Raw genomic sequence first — 23,666 nt, 5'->3', positions numbered from 1 at the left:
GTTTTTGTTCTGATGCAAAATTAAGGTATTGTGCAAAAATGTGAATAAAACATTTTGATCTTCTGAGTGTATTAGAAGTAGAACGGGGGAAGGTAGATAAATGAAGAATGAGTTAAGTGCACAAAATTAATTCTAATTGCTTCCAAAGATAAAATATTTACTGACATGATCAAAGACACTGCTTGTACTCCTGGTTGTTAGTCTCGATGTGGTTGCTGCTGCTGCTGCTAAGTCACTTCAGTCGTGTCCGACTCTGTGTGACACCACAGATGGCAGCCTACCAAGCTCCCCGTCCCTGGGATTCTCCAGGCAAGAACACTGGAGTGGGTTGCCATTTCCTTCTCCAATGCATGAGAGTGAAAAGTGAAAGTGAAGTCGCTCAGTCGTGTCCAACTCTTAGTGACCCCACGTACTGCAGCCTACCAGGCTCCTCCGTCCATGGGATTTTCCAGGCAAGAGTATTGGAGTGGGGTGCCATGGCCTTCTCCACTAGATGTGGTAAGGAAATTGCAAATCAAATATCATCCAAACAATTGAGTACAATGAAAAGTTCTCTGGAGGAAAAGTACAGGATGCATTGAGAACCTATGACAGAGTAGAGAATCTAGCAAGAGGCATATATGTGTACCCAGGAAGTTTCACTAAGGTCATTTAGGAAATACTATTTCAGTTCAGTTCAGTCCCTCAGTCGTGTCCGACTCTTTGCAACCCCATGAATCGCAGCACGCCAGGCCTCCCTGTCCATCACAAATTCCCAGAGTTCACTCAAACTCATGTCCATCGAGTCAGTGATGCCATCCAGCCATCTTATCCTCTGTCATCCCCTTCTCCTCCTGCCCCCAATCCCTCCCAGCATCAGAGTCTTTTCCAATGAGTCAGCTCTTCGCATGAGGTGGCCAAAGTACTGGAGTTTCTGCTTCAGCATCATTCCCTCTAAAGAAATCCCAGGGCTGATCTCCTTCAGAATGGACTGGTTGGATCTCCTTGCAGTCCAAGGGACTCTCAAGAGTCTTCTCCAACACCACAGTTCAAAAGCATCAATTCTCCGGCGCTCAACCTTCTTCACATCCATACATGACCACAGGAAAAACCATAGCCTTGACTAGACAGACCTTTGTTGGCAAAGTAATGTCTCTGCTTTTGAATATGCTATCTAGATTGGTCATAACTTTCCTTCCAAGGAGTAAGCGTCTTTTAATTTCATGGCTGCAGTCACCATCTGCACTGATTTTGGAGCCCCAAAAAATAAAGTCTGACACTGTTTCCACTGTTTCCCCATCTATTTGCCATGAAGTGATGTGAATGTTGAGCTTTAAGCCAACTTTTTCACTCTCCACTTTCACTTTCATCAAGAGGCTTTTTAGTTCCTCTTCACTTTCTGCCATAAGGGTGTCACCTGCATATCTGAGGTGATTGATATTTCTCCCAGCAATCTTGATTCCAGCTTGTGTTTCTTCCAGTCCAGCGTTTCTCATGATGTACTCTGTATATAAGTTAAATAAGCAGGGTGACAATATACAACCTTGACGTATTCCTTTTCCTATTTGGAACCAGTCTGTTGTTCCATGTCCAGTTCTAACCGTTGCTTCCTTACCTGCATACAGATTTCTCAAGAGGCAGATCAGGTGGTCTGGGATTCCCATCTCTTTCAGGATTGTCCACAGTTTATTGTGATCCACACAGTCAAAGGCTTTGGTATAGTCAATAAAGCAGAAATAGAGGTTTTTCTGGAACTCTCTTGCTATTTCCATGATCCAACAGATATTGGCAATTTGATCTCTGGTTCCTCTGCCTTTTCTAAAACCAGCTTGAACATCAGGAAGTTCACGGTTCACCTATTGCTGAAGCCTGGCTTGCAGAATTTTGAGCATTACTTTACCAGCGTGTGAGATGAGTGCAATTGTGCGGTAGTTTGAGCATTCTTTGGCATTGCCTTTCTTTGGGATTGGGAAAACTGACCTTTTCCAGTCCTGTGGCCACTGATGAGTTTTCCAAATTTGCTGGCATATTGAGTGCAGCACTTTCACAGCATCATCTTTCAGGATTTGGAATAGCTCCACTGGAATTCCATCACCTCCACTAGCTTTGTTCGTAGTGATGCTTTCTAAGGCCCACTTAACTTCACATTCCAGGATGTCTGGCTCTAGGTCAGTGATCACACCATCGTGATTATCTGGGTCGTGAAGATCTTTTTTGTACAGTTCTTCTGTGTATTCTTGCCACCTCTTCTTAATATCTTCTGCTTCTGTTAGGTCCACATCATTTCTGTCCTTTATTGAGCCCATCTTTGCATGAAATGTTCCCTTGGTATCTCTAATTTTCTTGAAGAGATCTCTAGTCTTTCCCATTCTGTTGTTTTCCTCTATTTCTTTGCATTGATCGCTGAGGAAGGCTTTCTTATCTCTTCTTGCCATTCTTTGGAACTCTGCATTCAGATGCTTATATCTTTCCTTTTCTCCTTTGCTTTTTGCTTCTCTTCTTTCCATAGCTATTTGTAAGGCCTCCCCAGACAGCCATTTTGCTTTTTGCAGTGGCCAGGAGGAGCTACCCAACGCCCCCACGCCTGAGGCCAGGGGCGGCAGCCGGGAGGACTAACCCCACCTCCAAGGAGCGGTGGCTGAGCAGGCGCAAGAGCGCCTAGAGAAGCTATCCCACGTTGAAGGTCAGGAAGGGAGGCGGTGAGGAGATACCCCTCGTCCAAAGAAATACTATTTAGGAAATACTATATAGGAAAATTAAATAAAAAGAAAAAGGAGGGGAAAAGCCAAACAACAATTAGTGGTCTAAATAGCAATGCAAAAGGTACAAATATTCCAAAGGAGAACAACATGTACCAAACTCTTGAGGTAGAAAACAGCATGCCACGCTCAAGACACTGAAGCAGGTCAGTATGGCAGAAAAGAGGCAGAAAGGAATGTGATGCAAGGCAAGAGAAAACAGTCAATGGGGAGCTATTACAGTGCTTTAATCATGGGAGGGGCATAAACAGAGGACCACTGTGAGACCAATTCAGGGGCCAGTATTTCATTAGTCTAGGTGAGAGATGACAATGGCTTAGGTAAAGGTTCAGCACCTTTATTCAGCATATAAAAACTGTTAAAAGACTTTAATTTCTGAAAAATGGGAGGAAATATTGTGAACTTTAAGACTCTTTTGTAGTATAACGGGTACAACTAACATTACTAAGCATTTATTCTGTATTAAATTATTTATATAAATTTTGTAATTTTAAACTCTTAACTCTAGAAAGTAGATATAATTTTGCAAATGAGAAAAAGACAGGCACAGAAACAAAATGACTTGCTCAAGGTAAAACACATAAAAAGTAGTGGAACTGAGACTTCAATCAAAGCATTCTCACTCCAGAGTCCTTAATCTTAATTAATCACTAAGTTAAACTTCAATACTGCCAGCCAATGTTACTTTTGCAATGAAAAAATAGCTTACAAAATCATATTCCAACTTAGTTCTCAAGTAGAGTGGTGGGTTTATGAATTTTGTATTATGCTTAATAACATGTCACATATATTCTCTATATTTCTCATATAAAATAATAAACAGGTAGAGAATGATACAGAATGAATAAACAAGGTCCTACTGAATGAATAGCACAGGGAACTGTATTCAATACAAAAGAATTATTCCACTAGGGTGATAGAATATGAAAAAGAACATAAACTGATATATAACTGAATCACTTTGCTATATAGCAGAAGTTATACAACACTGTAAATCAACTATACTTCAATAAAATAAATTAAAAAAAATAATACATAGGGAAATATATATGCCAAGAGATCTCCCAAACTTTCAAGAGGTGAACCATAAACTCAGTTCTGGATTTTACTGGCAGCCAATACAGAGGGAAAAAGCATGCCTGCATGTATTCAACAATGATGAACAAGTAAGATTCGTTGGGGTCTATGCTAGATACTAAGAATAAAAAAAAACAAACTTGCTCCAGGGAAAGCCAAATATTCCAGGCCTAAATGGTAAAAGCAAATTCTTTTCTGAGTCCTCTCAATGTGTAATATAGTAAATAACATTCTAAACACATTATGTAAGAATGAAGGGTAAGACATGGGAACAAACTAAGACTTTGTAAGGATAGTGAGGAAACCAGCCTTAACACAGAACAGCACTTTTCCATCCTGGTTGCATATGAGAAAATTATAAAACTATCCTTGCTAAGACCTCAACCCAGAGCAACGTTAGATCAAGCGAGCATCACTGAGGATGAGGCTGAAGGACTTTGTCTAAGCTACCCAGATGATTCCAGCATGCAGTAATGACACAATTCTGAGAACACTCAAAAAGTCAGGTCAAAAGTTTGGTCTTGATTTACTGTATAAAATGTTTTCCAGCAAGAAAAAGATGACAATTTTCTTAAACTTTTATTACATAAAAGTTCTAATGAATTTTAAAAATCTAAAAACAAGAAAAGGAAGTGAAAAGTGTGTACCTGTAAATGGATCAACTCCAGCCATGGTAGTTCCCATACTTGCAGAGCCCGGTACATACCGACCACCACCTAAAATGCAATAATACTCATAGTAAGCACAGGGTAATGGCAAATTATACTAAAGTTCAAACTGCTCCTTCTTTACACAGAATGACTTATTTTCATTATTAGTTACATTTTCAGAATGACATCTTAATAAATGGGCTTAATAAATGGGTAGTAAATTTATTACAGCAAAATGCTTAGAACAGTGTCAGCCAATAAACTTAGCCAGGGAAGTTATCCTCAAGTAATTACATGCCTTATATACTATAATTATAGAAGTTTAATGAATTACAAAGGCTATTAGACTGGCGAGAAAGTCACAAGTTTCCACTATGAAAGGTGGACACTATTCTATTGAAATACAGACACAGGATTAGCTGGCATATAAGACAAATGGAAAAGAAACTAGGTGAGAGTCAGAGGTACTATGATAATAGCCCAGTGTCACATTTGAGAATACTTGCAGCTGCTTTACTGACAATGGAAAGAAAGAAACAGGAAAAACAAGTATAGAGAATCAGCAGAATTTGGAGATGTTCAGAGTCCTTTTTTAGGACTTCCCACAAATTAGCTTTTGTGGGAAGAAGGAAGATGAGCTACTTATTATTCTAGCCCCTCTGATTTTAACGTTCAGGAGTTGGTATAACCAGTGCAACAGAAACAGAAAAAGCAAACAAAGCTACAAAGGTGAATGGGATTCATTAAAATAATGAAGAACACAGAGTAAGTGGATTTGCTGAGTTTTCAGGATATGCTGGCTAGCAAGCTAAGTATCTTATATGCAGGAATTCATTTAAATACTAATTAGGTATCATTGTTATTCATAAAAATTTAGAAAAGGAAGGCTGAATAATTTGCCCAAGGCATTATGAGGCAGAATGTAGTCCTACAGTGTGCCAAATGTGGTTTTCAGACCAATCTGAATGAGAGTCACTGGTTCAATATGCAGATTCCCAGGGCCTGCCCATAAATGCTTAGTGGTACTCAAAATTAGCTTCATTTTAAAAACCAACGGGGAGCTTTTAAAACTACCTAAACAGCAAACCACATCCAAGACCACTTAATCAGGGTCTTCCCTGGTGGTCCAGTGGTTAAGAATTCATCCTGCAAGGGAGGGGATATCGATTTGATCCCTGGTCCAGGAAGATGCCATGGAGCAACTAAGCCCGTGTGCCACAACTACTGGGTCTGTCTTCTAGAGCCTGGGAGCTGCTGCAACTACGAGCCCATGTGCCACAATCACTGGAGCCCCGCACACCCTAGAGCCCAGTGTGATCTGCAACAGGAGAAGCCACTGCAATGAGAAGCCTGCGCACAGCAACTAGAGAGGAGCCCCCACAGCCCTGCAATTAGAAAAAGCTGATGGACAGTAATGAAGACCCAGCACAGTCAAAAATAAACAAACAAAAAGACCACTTAATCAGAATTCCTGGCTAAGGGGTCAGACTACAATAAGTATTTTTAACCTCCTCACCAATGTAGTGTATCAGAATTTTTGTGGGTGGGACCTTGCAATAACTAACTTAAACAAGCATTCCATAAATAAGGAAAAAAAAAGAATTAAGATTGACCTTAAGTTGTAAGTAAGATGCAGAAATCTTCTGACCCCAGGGCTATTGGTAAAACTGGAGGGACGATATCAACAATAATAAGAGCTAACATATATTGAGAGTTTAAATATTATTAATATATTCCAGGCATTTTGCTAAACACTTTGTATGTACTACAGGATTTTTTATAACATCTCAATATGGAAATATTGTTATCTATCTTTTGATAACTGTGGTTCAGTTAACCTATTACTTTAGAATTTTCCTGGACTTTTAGTATGCTATCTTGCATATCTCCATAACCAGTGAATCTTCTGAGTTATTGATATTGTGCAACAGTGAGACATGCTTCGGTTACGATGGCCCCAGTTGTTCTCTTGACTTTGTTGGTACTGTTTGAAGCTTGGTATAATAGTCTTTCTGTTCCAAAAAGAGGTGCTAATGAGATTCAGGAACTCTGTTGTTCTAAGTTTCAGGGCATCACTGTGCCCGAGTATGCCGACAGAGAAAGTGATCATCTGATCTACTCTTCAGATCTTTACTACCTTTTCAGGGTCACCAAAGACTTCCTTAATAGCCATCATGCTATCACAACATTTAGCTTGATAGTTGGTTTCTGTAGTACACTGGTACACTGCACAGGGTGGAGCTATTTGCATCTAGGCCACCAATGCATTCTCAGGAGAAGGGAAGCCTACTGAGAGCAGTTCACAGCTTCAGGATATGACCCAAGGTTGCATGTTGGTCCCTTCTATGGTTTAGATAGGACCATACGGTATCACTTTTAGAGCTCACAGTACTAAGTCTGCAGGACCAAGAGATACCATAAATGCTATGAATCTCTTCCCAAATTTGGTACATTGTCCAGGAACTCTGGCTGAAGATCCAACAACAGCATCATAAAATACATCAAATGCTATTCTGAAAACAGAGATTTCTTCAGTTGCATTAAAGTCCAATTTTTTTCCAGTAGTGTTGATGCTGAGGCATGCATACCTTTGGTAAATAAAGTCACTTTGAAGAGCTACACCAACACTTCCAGGGCTTCATGAAGGCCATTAATAACTTAGATTAGGAAGACTAATCCTGGGTAGCGGGGTGGACTGTCTCCTTCCATGCTAAAGGCAAAATGTGCCTGGCCAAACTTCTTGACTGCACTGCTCCATCCAACATCCAGGACTCACATGGCTCCTTCTTTGCTCATGATCAGTAGCATCTCGCCAGTGACAGCACTCATGCTGTGTCTTGGGTGGTGGATTCCCCTATTATCTAATTTCACAGATAAAAAAAATAGGCTCAGATAGGTTAAGTAACTTGCCAACTTCTCACAAGTGGTAGAGCCAGATTTTGAACCAAGGTCTGTCTGACTCTAAAATCTAGGCTTTTAATGACGCTACTCTCCTTTTAGGAAGGACCACTGGAGTAAATGATGAATTTTAATAATATGTTTTTAAAAGTCAGGAGGGAAAGCTAGAAAAGTACTCAAGGAAAAAGAAAAAAAGGAAGTTAAAAAGGAGATTCATAAAAATTGGAAATACCGATAAGGGAATTACCAGTTATTGGATAATATCTTCAAAATGTTAAGCTACAGAATGCAAAATATTACACATTTTAGGAAGAAAGACATATTGCTCAAAACTGTTTCCCACCTGTAAAAGGATCTGCTGCAGGAAGGGTGTTAGAAGATCCTGATGAAGAGCCTGGAACATACCGACCGCCACCTGTGCATGTAAACAAAGGAAAATCTGAAGCACGTCAAATTTCTGACTTTCATAAATAGCACACTGCTTGCATCAGAAGACTCCAAGTGTGGAGAAAAAAGAGCAAGGCAACAAAAGACAGAATAAGAGGAGTTATCTTAAGAGGGGTTATCATCAGAAGTCTTACAGTTGGTCAGTAAAAAACTAAAATTTCAGCGATTCTCTAAGTTTTGTTTCTGTTAACTTTAATACTTTTTATTATATCTTAGTTTCTGCACTTAAATAGTAAAATGACTAGGAATTCAAATATAAAAAGATAAATTGCAGTTGGTCTCTGACCTGAATAATATACCACACAATCAGTTTCTGTTCCTATACAAATTCACTAGAATTCCTGCTGTTGTTGCTATCAAAACCACAGGCAGTAAATGTTAATCTTTTAGAGAACCTCCAGGTTCATTAACTCATGTGTCAAATAGTACATTCAGTGTGGAGATCCAGCAGGGAACAAGATTGCTTGTATCCACTGAAGCTTACAACCTACTGGAGAAGAAAATTACAAAGGGCATGAGTGCTACAAAGGAAACAGATTTCCCATTTATTTCTTTACAAATGTGTGGTGTGTGTGAGTAGGCTTTGTTAGTATCTCTAAGGAAATAATTGGAGGCATCTACCAAAGATATATCTGAGGATGCTGGTAAGGGTTTCGGAAGAGTAAAAAAGGGGAGACTTAGATTTCCAGATACAGACAGCTGCTTTAACATCTGTCCTCTATCTATCCCACAAGACAGCTTATACAATACAGTACTCTTTTGTATTGTAGGCTGATACTCCAACCAGAAATATCCAGATATAAGCTTTGTTTTCCCTTTTTCTGTCAAGTCTATCTGCGAGGGTTCCATTATTTATAGTTCTGTAGTGATTCAGTCTGATACCTCTGTTTAAATCAACATGCAGCTGAGATTAGCTCTATGATGTGAATGAACAATAGAATTTTGAACTAGAAGGAGAGAAGATGATTTAGGAGTGTCTGTGAGGGAAGAAGAAAAAAAAAAAGATCTGAGACAAGAACAGAATGTGCTATGCTTGTAAAAAGGAAGAACACCAGCACATGAAAGATGGGGTCAGAAATGACAGGAACCCATTTAATAATAAAACGTCAATTTCAAAATTTTATTTAGAGCTGGCCCTGTATTTAAGAAAAGAGGGAGAATTGTATTTCCTCCCATACCATAGCCTTGGTTTCCGGGACCTAGAACTCAGGCTAACACTTCTAGAATTAAACTCCACTCAAGGACTCAAGACTAATACTACTGGGGTTATAATACTCCTGGCATGAAAACCTAATCCCATTTATAACACTTTAAACACTGTATACTATGTAATAAACAAGTGACTTAAAATGAACATGACAAATACAAATAACACATGAACTAAAATTACCCACAGTTCAGTTCTAGACTTGATGCATAACTAACCAGTTTAGCCCCATGTGAAACAGAATTTCTATTTAATAAATTTCACCAAAATAACATGAAACAGTAACATGAAGAAACTTACAAGTTTCTTTGCATTTCAAATGGCTGAATTAGTTTCTTAATTTTATTTAGTTTACAGTGTGGCTATATTTTTGAAAGAGAACAATTTACAATTATTTCTATAAATACAAAATTACTATATAATTTGAAGCTCAAAAATATAAATCTGCTGTAGATCTTATTTTTAATTTTTTTATTTAAATAGTTAATCATAATAGGTGTTTAAATACACACACACACACACACACACACACACACAAAAGATAATCAACTCTGATGGGAGTATTAATATATAAGACTTAATACAAACCCTAACTTACCTGTAAAAGGATCTGAAAAACTGGTGTTTCCGAGTCCCAACATTTGACCTTTTGTGTTATCAATAATAAATTTAGCCACCTGATCCAAAAACATAGGATTCAAATCATTCTTCTGTAAGAAGTTGTATGCAGCTAACCAGGGATCATCAGTGATATTATATGGTAATTTATATGATGGTCCACCTTCATTGACATCAATTGAGAAAACATAATCAAATTCCTTAAATGGGAATATAAAAAGGAGATAAATGATTACTGTCTGTTCATATATATTAAAGGTATATATAACACAGAGTTATTTTAATAATGATAGTGTTAAACTTTCTCCAAAGCACAATGTTAAAACTTCTACTAGGCAGATAATGATTAACAGCAACCATCTGCATGTGCTGTAAGAATGGTAGTTCTCTGGGGTAGACTTAGGGGATGGATTATGACAACACATTAACTATAAAACCAAAGATTGGTTGGCAATTAGCTGATCTGAAGGCCAAAAGTATTAGCTGTTGCAAACATGTTCATAAAACACATGCCGGCATTTTAAGCACAGCCTTGCAGGGTCCCTCATGGCCTGTCAAGTTAAATGCAGCTAGGCATGAAGCATGAGAGGAAGGGTAGCACAGAAGTGCCAAACCCAAAACGGTCGGGAATAGCTTATGCATCTAACTATCAAAAGGCAAATCATGGCCGGGGCATCCATCACAAAAGGAGCTCTCTCTGCATGCAAAGATACTTAAAAACAAACAAACAAAAAAAAACTACTCAAAGACTGAGAATCTCCCCACTGAAATGTATTTTTAAATGTCAAAATACCAAAGAAAATTTTATTAGCATGGGGAAAGGGAAACAAAACCATTAATTTGTCAAATGCTTTAAGATAATAGTAATTAGAAAGCAGAAGTTGACATACTTTCCCTTCATATAAAACTTTTCCAGACGTTTGCTGACTAGCACCAGAGGAGCCAACAACATCACCAATTTTTATCCACCTCCTTTCATTAATACTCCACTGGTAGGCTTCAACTTTCTCTCCATCTCTGATTAGACGAGTCTGTCCTTCTCTAGTACCTTAAAATAAAAATTGTGTGAGTCAGAGAAAGGCAGAGTAAAATTTACAAACATTTAGATTGAAAATTTTTTAATTTTAAAGTTTATACCTAAAATATTAAATATTTTAAAACATAATTCTACTAGAAAATGGCCAAAAAGAAAATAAGGCTTCAAAGGAAACTCTATTAAATAAAGGATGATTAAAAAGATGTGATTCTACTAAAAAAGTAGCTGGCTAATCAAAAATAAAACGAGTTTTATTAATAAATGTCTTCTGACAATACTTCATTTCAGTAAATGATTCTCCATTCTTCTAGCTGATCAGGCCAAAAAGAGTAGAAGAGTGATTCCTTTATCTCAACTCTAATCCTACAGCAAATTCCATCAGCTCTATCATTAAAATATAGCTAGAACAACTAACTCTTCTCACCATCTCCAATGCTACCTATTGGTACAAGCCACCAGTATTTCTTAGATGGACTGATTCAATGGCCTCCTAATATAGGCCCTGGAACCCCCTAGAGTCTAAATACACTGGCTGTTTATTGTGCTTATTATATTCTCTACACAGATGTTGGCAAGATTTGCTTCCGACCCTCCTTAGGAACTTTACCTGAAAGTCACATTCTCAGAAGGCCTTCAGTGGCAGAGGCACCTAGCTGTCCTCTAGAAATTCCTGCTCCTATTACAATGGAGTCCCGAGATTACATACTGAGTAATGGTCAGTGGAATCTGGGTGGGTGTGATATCAGTTCAGTTGCTCAGTTGTGTCGGACTCTTTGCGACTCCATGGACTGCAGCAAGCCAGGCTTCCCTTTCCATCACCAACTCTTCAAGCCCACTCAACTCATGTCCATTGAGTTGGTGATGCCATCCAACCATCTCATCCTCTGTCCTCCCCTTCTCCTCCCACCTTCAATCTTTCCCAACATCAGGGTCTTTTCCAATGGGTCAGTTCTTCGTATCAGGTGGTCAAAGTATTGGAGTTTCAGCTTTAGGGTCTGATATATGCTGGTTCCAAACCTAGTCCATCATTTTCTACCCTCCCCTCTTATACTATCTAGTGATTGAATGTCTATAACCAAGGGGACCCTGCAAGCACCTGCTGAAGATGGTGATTTAAGCTCGAGCACCTGAATAACTCAGAGGAGTACATAGTCCAGGACACCCTGTCATCAACTGAACTCTAAATGTACAACAAATAAACCTTCTCTTGTGTTAAGCCACTGAGATTTTAGGATTTATCTGTTATAGCAACTAGTGCTATCCTAAGTAGTAAACATTTCCTGACCACTGAATTTATAACTCCTGTTTTGATTTTTATTAAAACTCAACTCCTGCTTTACTTTTCCCATAGAATTTATCATTATCTGACATACTTGTATATCTACTTACTTTTAAATTATCTGCCTCCTGTAGAGTATAAATTTGTGAGAAAAGAATCTGTATTGTGTAGAGTTTAGAACAATGCCAGGTACACAGTAAGTACCTAGTAAATATTTACTGAATGTGTATATATGTATGGACAAAAAGATCACATTTTTGCAAAGAACTATAAGAATATTAAAAACATGAAATGATATGAACGTATTCAAACTCTGGTTTCAGAAATCCAAAGAAATTTTTTTATGTGGGTTGTATCAGTTGATTTACTGAATTTGAAATTAAAAATGAGAAGAATAAAAAATATATTTACTTCATGGAAAACAGTAAGTGATCTCTTTGTTATTGTTGTTTAGTCATTAAGCCGTGTCTGAGTCTTTTCAACCTCATGGACAGTAGCCCACCAGGCTCCTCTGTCCATAGGATTTCCGAGGCAAAAGTACTGGAGTAGATTGCCATTTCCTTCTCTAGGGGATCTTCAGGACCCAGAGATTGAACCTGCATCTCCTGCATTGGCAGGCAGATTCTTTACCACTGAGCCACCAGGGAAGCCCAATAGATCCATTACATATTGAGTAAGTAATAGTTTAATGAAAAATTAGTTTTAGAAATTTAGTAAGAAGACTGGCGTTGGGCGTTGTTGTATGTTTTCGTAAATCTCTTTACTGTCTCTCTTAATGGAAGACAGCTGGATTATCATACCTGACCCTGCATTTAACATTTGTAATTTGTTATTCGGTTGCAGTATATCAAGAAAATCCCACGTCACACGGATAATACAGTTGAAAAGAGAGGACTGGTCTAACAGCCTTTTCAGAAAAATGTGGATATTCTACATGGGCAGATCCTAAAAGGTTAAAACTTTAGAATCTAAAATCGTATCAATGAACTTGTCATGCTCTATTATACTCAAATCCATTGGTCCATCAAACTCTGAACAGTTCTTTTACTCATTTATGATTGTTAGACCACAAACTGGTCATCTGGAAAACACTGATTAAATCACTGATCTATGCAGATCTTCCATATGATTACACATTTTATTATTCAATATTAAAAAGTCTCATTTGTTAATATTACCACTGATGTTACAAGTCTTTCAAAATTTCAATTTTCAGTTGGAAGTTTGAATCTTATCTTTGGCAACAAATACTATCAATCGTTTTCCTTAGAGTGACATGCTCATTTCATTCATTTTCCAAAAAAGGCCTGGCAAATATCTAAGTCTGAATAACTACAGCTGTTCTTCGAAATAAAAGTGGCATTCCATGAAAAAAGGGAAAGTTCAGCCTGCAACTCCCATGACTGCAGAAGTACTTAACCCAGAGGCATGTGGTGCTCTGGTATACTGTAGGTGTTCTTTACATCTTGTCATCCAGAACGTTAAAAACATGTACTAAAGGGCCAAAATGCAATTTTTAATGCTTTTTCAGGAACATTCTTAAGAGCAGATGCATTTTTTCTTAAAAACAATAACTGCATGCCAGTGAAGAACACCATGACCACCTGAACAGTCTGGTGCCACTGCCTTGATCTGTGTACTAAGGAGCCAGCAGTTTTACCCACCACTGCTTTTATACCATTTTGTTAACACAGTGTTAAAAGTCAAATAACATTTTTGTATTACAAAACTAGTTATGACCATATGGATATCCTGAAAGGATCTCAGAACCCCCAGGGATTCATGGATCAAGGGATCACGGATCCATCCAACATAAAGTTTCATTTGAGACAACCACTGTCCTGATTTTAACCTCAAATGATGCCTAACTCATTAAGCAGACATTCCATTATTTAAACTCATTTTTAGTCTATACAGCCTCTCAGAGAATCAAGTCAACCAAAAGTTATTAAATGATTGACTTCTGAACACCTACCATATACATGAACTAAGTATTAAAAAAAAAAAAAGATTCCTGTTTATGGGGAACTTAGCTCAAAGTCTTTAAAATGATGAGGCAGAGGCAAAAAGAACATGGGTTTCTCATTGTGATTATGCATAATAAAAATTCTCAGAAATTGGTGCCTGGCAATGAAAATAATACTGAATGACTTAACAAAACAATCTTTTTTTCTGTCACTGATTATTCCAAAAGGCAAACATGGTAACGTTTTTTACTACTAGATACATTGAAATATTTACCAGGTTCATTCAGATGTTCCCTCCCAGGAAGTTGTTCAGCATTAATGTCCCCTAAGTCACCAGTTTTGGAATCAATGGTTGCTTGAGAGAGTTCTCTTTCAAAAGCCTTGATTTCCTCAGCACTTGCTGTCCGATCCTCTGATTCTGTAAACACTCTAATAATACCATCACTGTAATGAAACAGAAACTGATTTTAAGTCATTACCACAATGTATTAACATTATCACACTTAAAAGATCCAAAGCAAAAATAATCTGTATATGTGAATATGAAAAATGTTACTACATATTTATTGCTGAATATAGAACTATGCTGATTTCAGCACACTACTCTCTACTTTCCAAAGCAACAGAAAGGATGGAAAAAGACTTTTTAAGAAAAAAGTTACTGGCAAAGAACAAAGAGATATATATTTAACACAATTTTCAATTCCAAATTAAATATTTACCATCACAAAAATCTACAGGTATAGTATACACTTTCAAAGTTAGTAGTACACATGTATTACGGTATACAAAAGAGTGGTGAACTGTTTCACTTACAAAGGGCTCAAATGCCCAACATAAGGCTTAGAAAATACTAGATGCTCGATATCCATTCATTAGAAACACATGGAGCCTGTCCTTGCTATTCCATTAATTAGCAATGTTACCCAACAAAACAAAACAAAACAAAAAAACAGCTTCACCTCTGGACTAGATGGCAGGCCCAATTTCTATTCTTGGGAAAATGACTTGGTTTCCATAATTTCTCTTTTCAAAATTTTGTGGTGAGAGAGGCAAGTTACCCACTTTCAACTGTATTAATCTCACTCAGCTCTATAGTGAACTTTCTTACTTAACCTTCTACTAACAGCAAATGTTATCACTTTATTTATTTTTCTTCAATTTTAAATAAGTTTAGGGTGAAAATAACTAAACCGACATATCAACCCTGACCCAGCCAAGGAGTAACACACACGTGCTTTAGTAGATCCCGTTCTCTTACGGCTGTCACTCTCTTTTTCCTCTTGCCTTCAATGTCAGAGTAGCCTGTGATCCTTTCCTTCATCCATTTCTTCAAAAAAGTCTTTGTCTCCTCTTACTACCTTTTTCTATCATTTTCTATCAAAATGTGATGTCAAAAAGGTCACTACTAACATCTTTCAAAGCAAATCCAAAAGCTTTTCTAACTTTTCATTCCTTAACCCCTCATGTACTTACTGACACTGATCACAATTGGCCTCCAAAATCTCTTTTTTCCAAGTTTGAATTTCAACACCTGGATTGTTTTTTCTTTTTTCGGCTACTGGCTTTTCTTTCTCTATCCACAGTGTAGCATAAATTCAGCCTTTAGTACTGCTCCTTCCCTTCTGTTTCTTCGTTCAGATGCCCTATCCCTGGTCTCTGGAAGTCTGGTGCTAATCTTGATCTGCGGTCCCAGCTGTTACACTGGGATCCAGTCCAACTGCCTGAGTGTGACTTAACAGCACAGATCCCAGGAGGTTATCACCTTTCTCACCAGACCAGTTCTTGCACTTCTCCATTTTTATTCATGTGGACTTCTACTCATTCAAACTTTGAAACTTTATCCTTTTTTTTCATCCCCTTTCTGATCATTTTCCCTCTGCATTATCTAATTTTTTGGTCTTTTATCTATTAATACTGTGGGGGTAATAATATTTCATAACTTTACATCCCACCCCTACAGTTGCTTTTTAATTTGGTTTCCTGTCCATTGTCACCACTAGTTAAATCTAACCTACATATTTAATGATTCCTAAGTTCTGTTCACCACTTCTTACTCAAGAGCTATAACCCTTTAACCCCAAGCACTGAATCTAACAAACGCCGGGCATTCCAGGCTCTTCACGATTAAGCCCCACCCTACCAGCTTACCACTGTCACCCACTGCTCCCTAGAACTGGTCCTCCACCATTTGCCTTCATCTCCCACACACGTCACTCCTGGTCCCATGCCACACTTTACTTGTACTTCTATTTTTGATAGAAACTTTCTTTGCTGTTTTTATTCATTATCTTTCAAAACCCAATTCAAATTTCTTCTCCAAAAGGTTTGCCCACACCAATTTGTAATTTCTCTCATTTCAAGTTTCAACTGTACAACCTGTAATACAATACTAATGCAATATATATCATGTATCACTAATGCAAAAGCTGTTATACCTACTACTGTTTTGTTTAGTGACACAAATATACCTGTGATCTCCCCAGTTCACCTGAAATTCTATGGCTTATCTCTGTGCTCCCTACCTAAGGCCTAGACACATATCATTGATTGATTGACTAGAATGTGAATACCTCGCACCAACCACAATGTCACCATTGTCCAGCACACAGCAGCACCATATAGACTGAGCTGGAAGTCGGATTGTTTGAGCACATTCCCCATGTTTCCAGATTCTCAGAGATCTGTCTTCTGCTGTTGTCACAAAATCTAAAATTAATGAATATGGGAAAAATTAGCCTGAATAAATAAAATTCAGTACATTTATATATACTACTTTTCTAAATAGGCATCAGATCAGATCAGTCACTTACTGATATTTAAATCCCAAAGTACTTATAAATTACAGTTCTAAATTTTATGTATATGTCACTTATATCATATACAACTTCAAAAAATTACATTTTTGTATGTTCACATCTTACTATACTTTACACCAATAAATTCTATGAAATCTTTCTTCAGATGCCCAAGAACCTTTTACAATACAACCATCAAGTCTGAATGAATATAAAGATGATCATAACAGTTTTCTCCTTAGGAAAAATATATTTACAAAATAAAGTTACTAAATTATTCAAGTTACAGTTAGTAAACTGAAAACTGATTTAAACCATTAGCACTCTGCACCACCTCCCCAACCTCAAGATGGGACAGAACAACACTCAACACAGAATTTTAAATATGTAGTATAAGACAATCTTACCTTTACAATCTGGAAAGACAGATATGCTATAAATATAATTTGTATGACCATAAAATACTTCAAGACACTCGCCAGTGATTTGCCACCTTCTAATACTAGCATCATTTGCACAGGAGAGAAATTCTGTTTCACTCAAAATTGCCAAGCCTCTTACACAGTCTTCATGCCCTGTATTAAAATATATATATAAATCAATAAGAATGGATCATTTGGTTGATGGCTCTATGTATTTTAATTTACTAACACTATTAAACATACCAGTGAATATTAAAAACTGATTTTCAAGTTAGAGAAATACATTTTTTTCCCCTTAGAAAAGCCTGGTAGCCAAAATTGGTAGTGTAGTTTTGGCAGTATTTTTTAATCACCAGTCTTAGGAAGTTATTTTATATTTATCATATCTTCTCTACATTATTTCTTAAAACCCTCTAGAAATGGGATTTTGATCCATACAATTTTTTTTTAAAGGAAATCCTTTATTTATTTGTTGGCTGTGTGGCATGCGGGGCCTTAGTTCCCAACCAGGGATCAGACCTGATCACCTGTGGTAGAAGCGTGAAGTCTTAACCACTGGACTGACAGGGAAGTTCCCCCATGATTTTTACTTGAGAATTCATTTCAACTTTTTTTTTCCCAGTAACAAGAGTTATTATTCATAACATACATAATACTCAAATATAACACATGAATAACAAAGTAAATAGCTCCTCAATTTCTCACTACATAATACTAAGATTAGTATTTATAAAGCACCAAGAAAACAAAAACCAGGATTACAAAAAAGATTTCAATTATTTAAGAGTTTGAAATAAAATTTATCATAGGATAAACTTTATTCAAATGTGAAATAGGTTGAGAGAGATTAATTTATCTAAAACCACACAATTAGTGGCAGAGCTAAAGCAAGAATTCAAGTTTCCTGCCTCTTATTTCCTACCTCTTTTGATTCAAATAACAATTTCTCTTACTCTTTTGATTCAACCAAAACATATAAAGCTAAACATTGTTGCTTTACCAAGGGAAATATTTCTTAATTTATATAAATGAAGGCATTAAAATGATAAAATAAAAATTAAGCACTTGATTTTTTTAAAAGGGCAAGAATTTATTGAATTAAAACTTGTGTTATTGTATAGCTAGATTATATATACGTGTATGTATTTATTCCTCTCAAAGGACATTAAATGTTTTTAAAAACATAATAAGATTCAATTTTTTCAATATTAATTGAGGCACTGTAGATGTCGCTACAATGTTTTTTAAAAGGACAAAACATTTTCAGAAGTTTGTAATCTAATAAAGGAGATCAGACATCTAAACCTTTCCCATGCTCCGTATTTGCTGATTTAGATTACCTATAACAGATTAATAAAACTTGACACATATAGTGTATGTATGGAAGCAGAAACAGAGGGATGTTCTGACTCATTGTCCATTTTCCACCTACAGATAGTTTTTTTATCTGCACAAGGGACTTCTTGCAGTATTATCCAAGATGTTGATCAACTTTAAGGAATAAATAGAAGCAAGGAAAAACAAACAAAAATCACATCAAAAATTTAAGTGCCACACAAATAAATCATCAGTACTAATATTAGACAGCCAATTCCTCATTTTAGGAGTTATTTAATAGCTGAGGTTTTACAAGACTACCCACCTGAAAGTACAACATAAACAAAGCCTGAAAATTATTATTATTAAACAATGTATTTCAATATTAATAAAAGCATGAGTGAGGTTGTCCACACATATGAAGGTAACTCAATTGACCCACACTTAGTAAGACTTATGCTTGGAAGTTTCAGGCTAAATCGTTCAAATGACAACCAAAACATAACTGAGTACCAAAAATTACATAAATAACGTACATAGAAGCACATAGCCATATTATAGCTTATGAAGTAGCTATTTATTAGCCCATATCTGGTTGTCTTATGACAGATCTCAGCACAGCTTTTAAAAAGATATGACATATTAACTGTCAGAAAATTTATACTCACCCAAATTAAATGGCTGAAATACACTGATGTTTTTCAAGTATCACTTTAAAACTTCTAAATTAAAAAAAAAAAAAAATCACCTGTGCAAATATGAAGCAATGAGATTACAAAAGCTGTCTACTGTGATCTTACCAGAAAAAGTCCTCTCGCATCTTCCAGCTTTCCACAGTTTAATAGTCTTGTCTGCTGATCCAGTTAACATTAAGCCCTGTTCAGGTAATATCTTTACTGCCCAAACTGCAGCTGTATGACCCTGTGAGGAAAATGGGTATTAAGTTGCCACAGAATCATCATATTTAATTATTTTATCAAATACTTGCACAGAACTACTGTACCTGTAAGGTCATCATGCATTTGTCATTCAGCCAGACTTTAGCAGTTGTGTCCCATGAGCCACTAAGTAATGTCCCAAACTTGCCAGACGAAAGACTACAAACTAAAGGAGAAAAAGGTTAATTAACATATTTGCATAGAGAAAAATGCTCAATCTTGCCAGTTACTAAAACACTACAATTTTAAGTTCACTTTATGAAGTGAGGGTACTTAGCTAATTAAGGCTTAACTCAATGGAAATACAGAAAAGTACAGATTCTGGGGCCAGGCTCCCTGGATCCAAGTCCTAACCATTCCATTTAGGAGCTATCTAACCATAGGGATATTATTTAACATCAGATTCCTCATCTGTAAAAGGAGGGAGCAGCCTACAGTGTCAGGAAAGCACATCCTCACCCACTGCAGGAAGGAGATAGGAGGTTTATCCTCTGGAGGAACTGCAGCTGAGTTTCTAGACTCAGGTCATCAGGCATAATAAATGGCTGGAATAAGGAGCCCCAAGAAACACAGAATAAGCAGAATAAGCAGAAAGTCTCCATCCTAAAATGTGGTACCTATACCTGCTCCCACAAAACCAGCAGTCAGGCATATATCAATCTCCATTCACCTAGGCAAGAGGCAGGAGCATTCTTAGAGGACTGAATAATGTTCAAGAACTCCAGATGCAGACATTTCAAAGGATTTCCATCTAAAATGTCAGGCCATCAGCTCAACCTCTAACAAAGACCACCAATCACCAAGCTCCATCCACTTGAAAAAGAAAAACCAAAACAAAGAAACAGAAAAATAAGGGGGAAAAGGGCTTGAGATATCCATAAGAAACAAATCCAATTTCAGAAATCAGAAGAAAAATCTTCAATCTGATATTATTTGCAAACAGGTATTATATAAAAAAAGAACTAATGAGAGACCAAGAAAAATAAATGCTAAAAATAGAAGAACCAAACTAAAAAACCAGGGGGAAAAAAGTCTGAGAATTGGACCCAAACGGCAAAGATATAGAAAACAGGAAAGGATAGTTAAAGTTAGAAAACAATTTTAGAATGTCAAACATCTAAGTAACAGAGATTCCATGAAGAAGTAACTGGGGAAAGAGGAGAAATTGGGGCAGGAAACAAAGAAACAGTATAAGAAAGATTCCCTCAAAGTGAAGGTCAAGATATCCAGACTGAATGAACCTACAGAAGTATCCAGTGAAAGGCACTTTAAGAAACAGAGACAGAGATGCACTGTGGTATTTCATAACATTAGAAATAGAGAAGATCCCAAAAGTTTGGGAAGGGACCAGAAGTGTCCCATAGAAAAGACAGGGGAAATGCATCAAATTTCTAAATAACACCATACACTAAAAGACAATAGAGCAATGCCTTCAAAATTCTGAAGTTAAATGGATTTAACACAGGATTCTACATCTAGCCAAATTAACAGTCAAATATAAGACTAGAATAAAGCTATTTTCCAATATGCAAATACAAAATATATTTAACCCCCATGTTACAGCTTTCTTAGGAAGCTGCAACAGCTGTATTATACTAAAGAGTAAGCTAAGAATGATGTAAATAAGGGATCTAGGAAATAGGGAAATCTGGAGATGACATTAACCCAGGGAGTATGAATGCAACAGGTGACTAAAAGGTACCAAGAGGGAGGTTTCCAGGAAGCACATGGAACATGTAAAGATTTAATGTGCATGGTAGCCATTAGTGATATTCATAAAATATTTTCTGCTCTTTACCTTCTAAGCAAATTATAAGACTGAACTGCTTCAGTTCCTTTGGCCTCAGGCATGTTACATGACTTGTTCTGGCACTGAAAAATTGAGCAGCAATCATGTTATTTCCAGGTGGAAGCTTTAAAAACAGGAGCTAAATTAGGCCATGCTCCTCCCCACTGCTCCAGCATCTGTGAAAGCACATGCTGCACTGGAGCCTGTCATCTGGATACCTGCTGCACTGGAGCTATAAGAAGCAAACAAGCTGACTGCATTAAGCCACTGTGACCCTGGAGCTGTCTGTTACCACAGTGTCACCTAGCCTACTTCACTGAGTCAGAATTAGCAGCAAAAGTGAGGCACCACTAAAGCAAGTACCTGAAATATATGGGATTAGTTTAACAGACAGGTGATGAGGAGATTGCTAACAGAGAGGAGACCAATGATCCTTATTACATAGTAAGGAACATTTGGTAAAGCTGCCACTGGCATTAACTCAGGACATGATAAATTTGTTTTCTAAGGAAAAGAGGCTGGAAAATGGGACTCCTGCGTTAGGAGTCATTTACTATTGGATGCATCTGGCTAGGTAGTAAAAGAAAGGAATGAGATCAAGAACTGGCTGGCTCCTAAGCAGGAATGAAGAGTCCAAACCTAGGGATTTGCAGAGCTGAAAGAGCCAACTGCTTCTCAAGCCCAGATGAAAAATATAAACCCTAGAAGTCCTTTCAGCACCAAAGGACAAGTGACATCCAGCTACATAACAGGTACAACTCAGAAACACAGCCATCCGTCCTACACAGTGCCAAACTTCCAAATGGATGTAAAGTATGTTTCAAAGCAAAGAAAATTAAGGTTGTTGCCATGAAAATAAACGCTTTCAACCGGGAAAATAGCTCAGGGAAAAGAACCTAAAGGCTCAGCTTTTCCGGTTAACTCATGTCCTTGGAAGGAAAGTTATGACCAACCTAGATAGCATATTAAAAAGCAGAGATATTACTTTGCCAACAAAGGTCCGTCTAGTCAAGGCTATGGTTTTCCCTGTGGTCATGTGTGGATGTGAGAGTTGGACTGTGAAGAAAGCTGAGCGCCGAAGAATTGCTGCTTTTGAACTGTGGTGTTGGAGAAGACTCTTTGAGAGTCCCTTGGACTGCAAGGAGATCCAACCAGTCCATCCTAAAGGAGATCAGTGCTGGGTGTTCTTTGGAAGGACTGATGCTAAAGCTGAAACTCCAACACTTTGGCCACCTCATGCAAAGAGTTGACTCATTGGAAAAGACTCTGATGCTGGGAGGGATTGGGGGCAGGAGGAGAAGGGGACGACAGAGGATGACATGGCTGGATGGCATCACCAACTCAATGGACATGAGTCTGAGTGAACTCCGGGAGTTGGTGATGGACAGGGAGGCCTGGCGTGCTGCAATTCATGGGGTCGCAAAGAGTCAGATACGACTGAGTGATGAACTGAGCTGAACTGAATGTAACTGGAAAGTGTTATACATATGTTGACTAAAAAACAGGACGACTCTACCATTTAGAACACAAAATCTGGGCTAGAAAGCTGACAAAAAAACAACATGACATAAGGATGTCAATCATTAATTTCTTCATCTTCAACTCACTGATGTGGTATTTTTCAAATTAAAAAAGTTTAAAAGAAAGAAATGACACTGGCCCCAAATCATCAAGCAACTTAACAAAATAATAAAAGATAACCTATGATAAACTAGAAATAAAGCAAGCAGAAAAAATACCCTTAAAATATGAAGCAATATTTTTACTGCACAGGTTTCTATGAGAAACACCTTTACAAAATCAAGATACATATGATTACATAAAATAAACCTTTGCATTACAAAAACAGGAAAACAAGAATATAGCTCTCAGGGGGACAAAATGCCAACGAGCCTTCCATATTTAAAAAAATGCCCCCCTCCATAATGAGAGATGCAAATTACCCCATCCTAAAACATCATTTTGGCAACAATCTAAAAATCTGACAACATATTTGACTGGTAAGGGAAGAAGGGATTCAAAATTGCTGCTGGAAATGCAATAAAGGTTATGACACCAAATTAGGGGGTTTGGCAATAATTAATAAAATTACATATGCATTTACCCTTTGATCCAGAATTGGATATCATACCTAAATTACACTCACACACACATAAAAACCCAACCAAAAGACATTTGTACGAGCAAAAGATTGGAAACTTAGATATCCATCAATAGGAGACCAGTTGAATAAGCTAAAATAGCTTTAGTATAGCTACACAATGAAATATAATGCCACTGTAAAAATGAACGAAGATTTCTATATACAGCAATAAAGTATTCCAGGACAGTATTATCAAGTAAAAATAGCCAGGGTAGAAAACTAAATACAGTATGTTACCTTCTATCTAAGAAAGGGGTAACATAGATATGCTATTTTTTTTGTTTTTTTTCCAGAAAGAACAGAGCTATTAATAAAAAACTAGTCACTTACAGGGAGGGGATA

The 23,666-nt window shown here is 37.2% G+C and overlaps 1 protein-coding gene across 2 annotated transcripts in view; it reads right to left on the bottom strand.

Moving 5' to 3' along the window:
- PLAA (phospholipase A2 activating protein) overlaps window positions 1-23,666 on the bottom strand; it is a 39,780-nt gene that overhangs the window by 5,611 nt on the left and 10,503 nt on the right. Inside the window, exons 3-11 of one of the 2 annotated variants that reach the window (XM_027549095.1) lie at window positions 19,458-19,558; window positions 19,255-19,375; window positions 17,123-17,290; window positions 16,491-16,626; window positions 14,192-14,361; window positions 10,526-10,683; window positions 9,616-9,835; window positions 7,707-7,778; window positions 4,463-4,531 (exon numbers count right to left, since the gene is read on the bottom strand). In XM_027549095.1, coding sequence (XP_027404896.1) covers window positions 4,463-4,531; window positions 7,707-7,778; window positions 9,616-9,835; window positions 10,526-10,683; window positions 14,192-14,361; window positions 16,491-16,626; window positions 17,123-17,290; window positions 19,255-19,375; window positions 19,458-19,558 — 1,215 coding nt within the window. The remainder of the gene's footprint in view (window positions 1-4,462; window positions 4,532-7,706; window positions 7,779-9,615; window positions 9,836-10,525; window positions 10,684-14,191; window positions 14,362-16,490; window positions 16,627-17,122; window positions 17,291-19,254; window positions 19,376-19,457; window positions 19,559-23,666) is intronic. The other variant, XM_027549096.1, reaches the window with a different exon arrangement.

The sequence above is a fragment of the Bos indicus x Bos taurus genome, chromosome 8 (genome assembly GCF_003369695.1).
Source record: "Bos indicus x Bos taurus breed Angus x Brahman F1 hybrid chromosome 8, Bos_hybrid_MaternalHap_v2.0, whole genome shotgun sequence".
In the NCBI taxonomy this organism is placed as follows: Eukaryota; Metazoa; Chordata; class Mammalia; order Artiodactyla; family Bovidae; genus Bos; species Bos indicus x Bos taurus.
The sequence above is the reverse complement of the archived record's forward strand: the minus strand, read 5'-3'. Positions and strand labels throughout refer to the sequence as shown.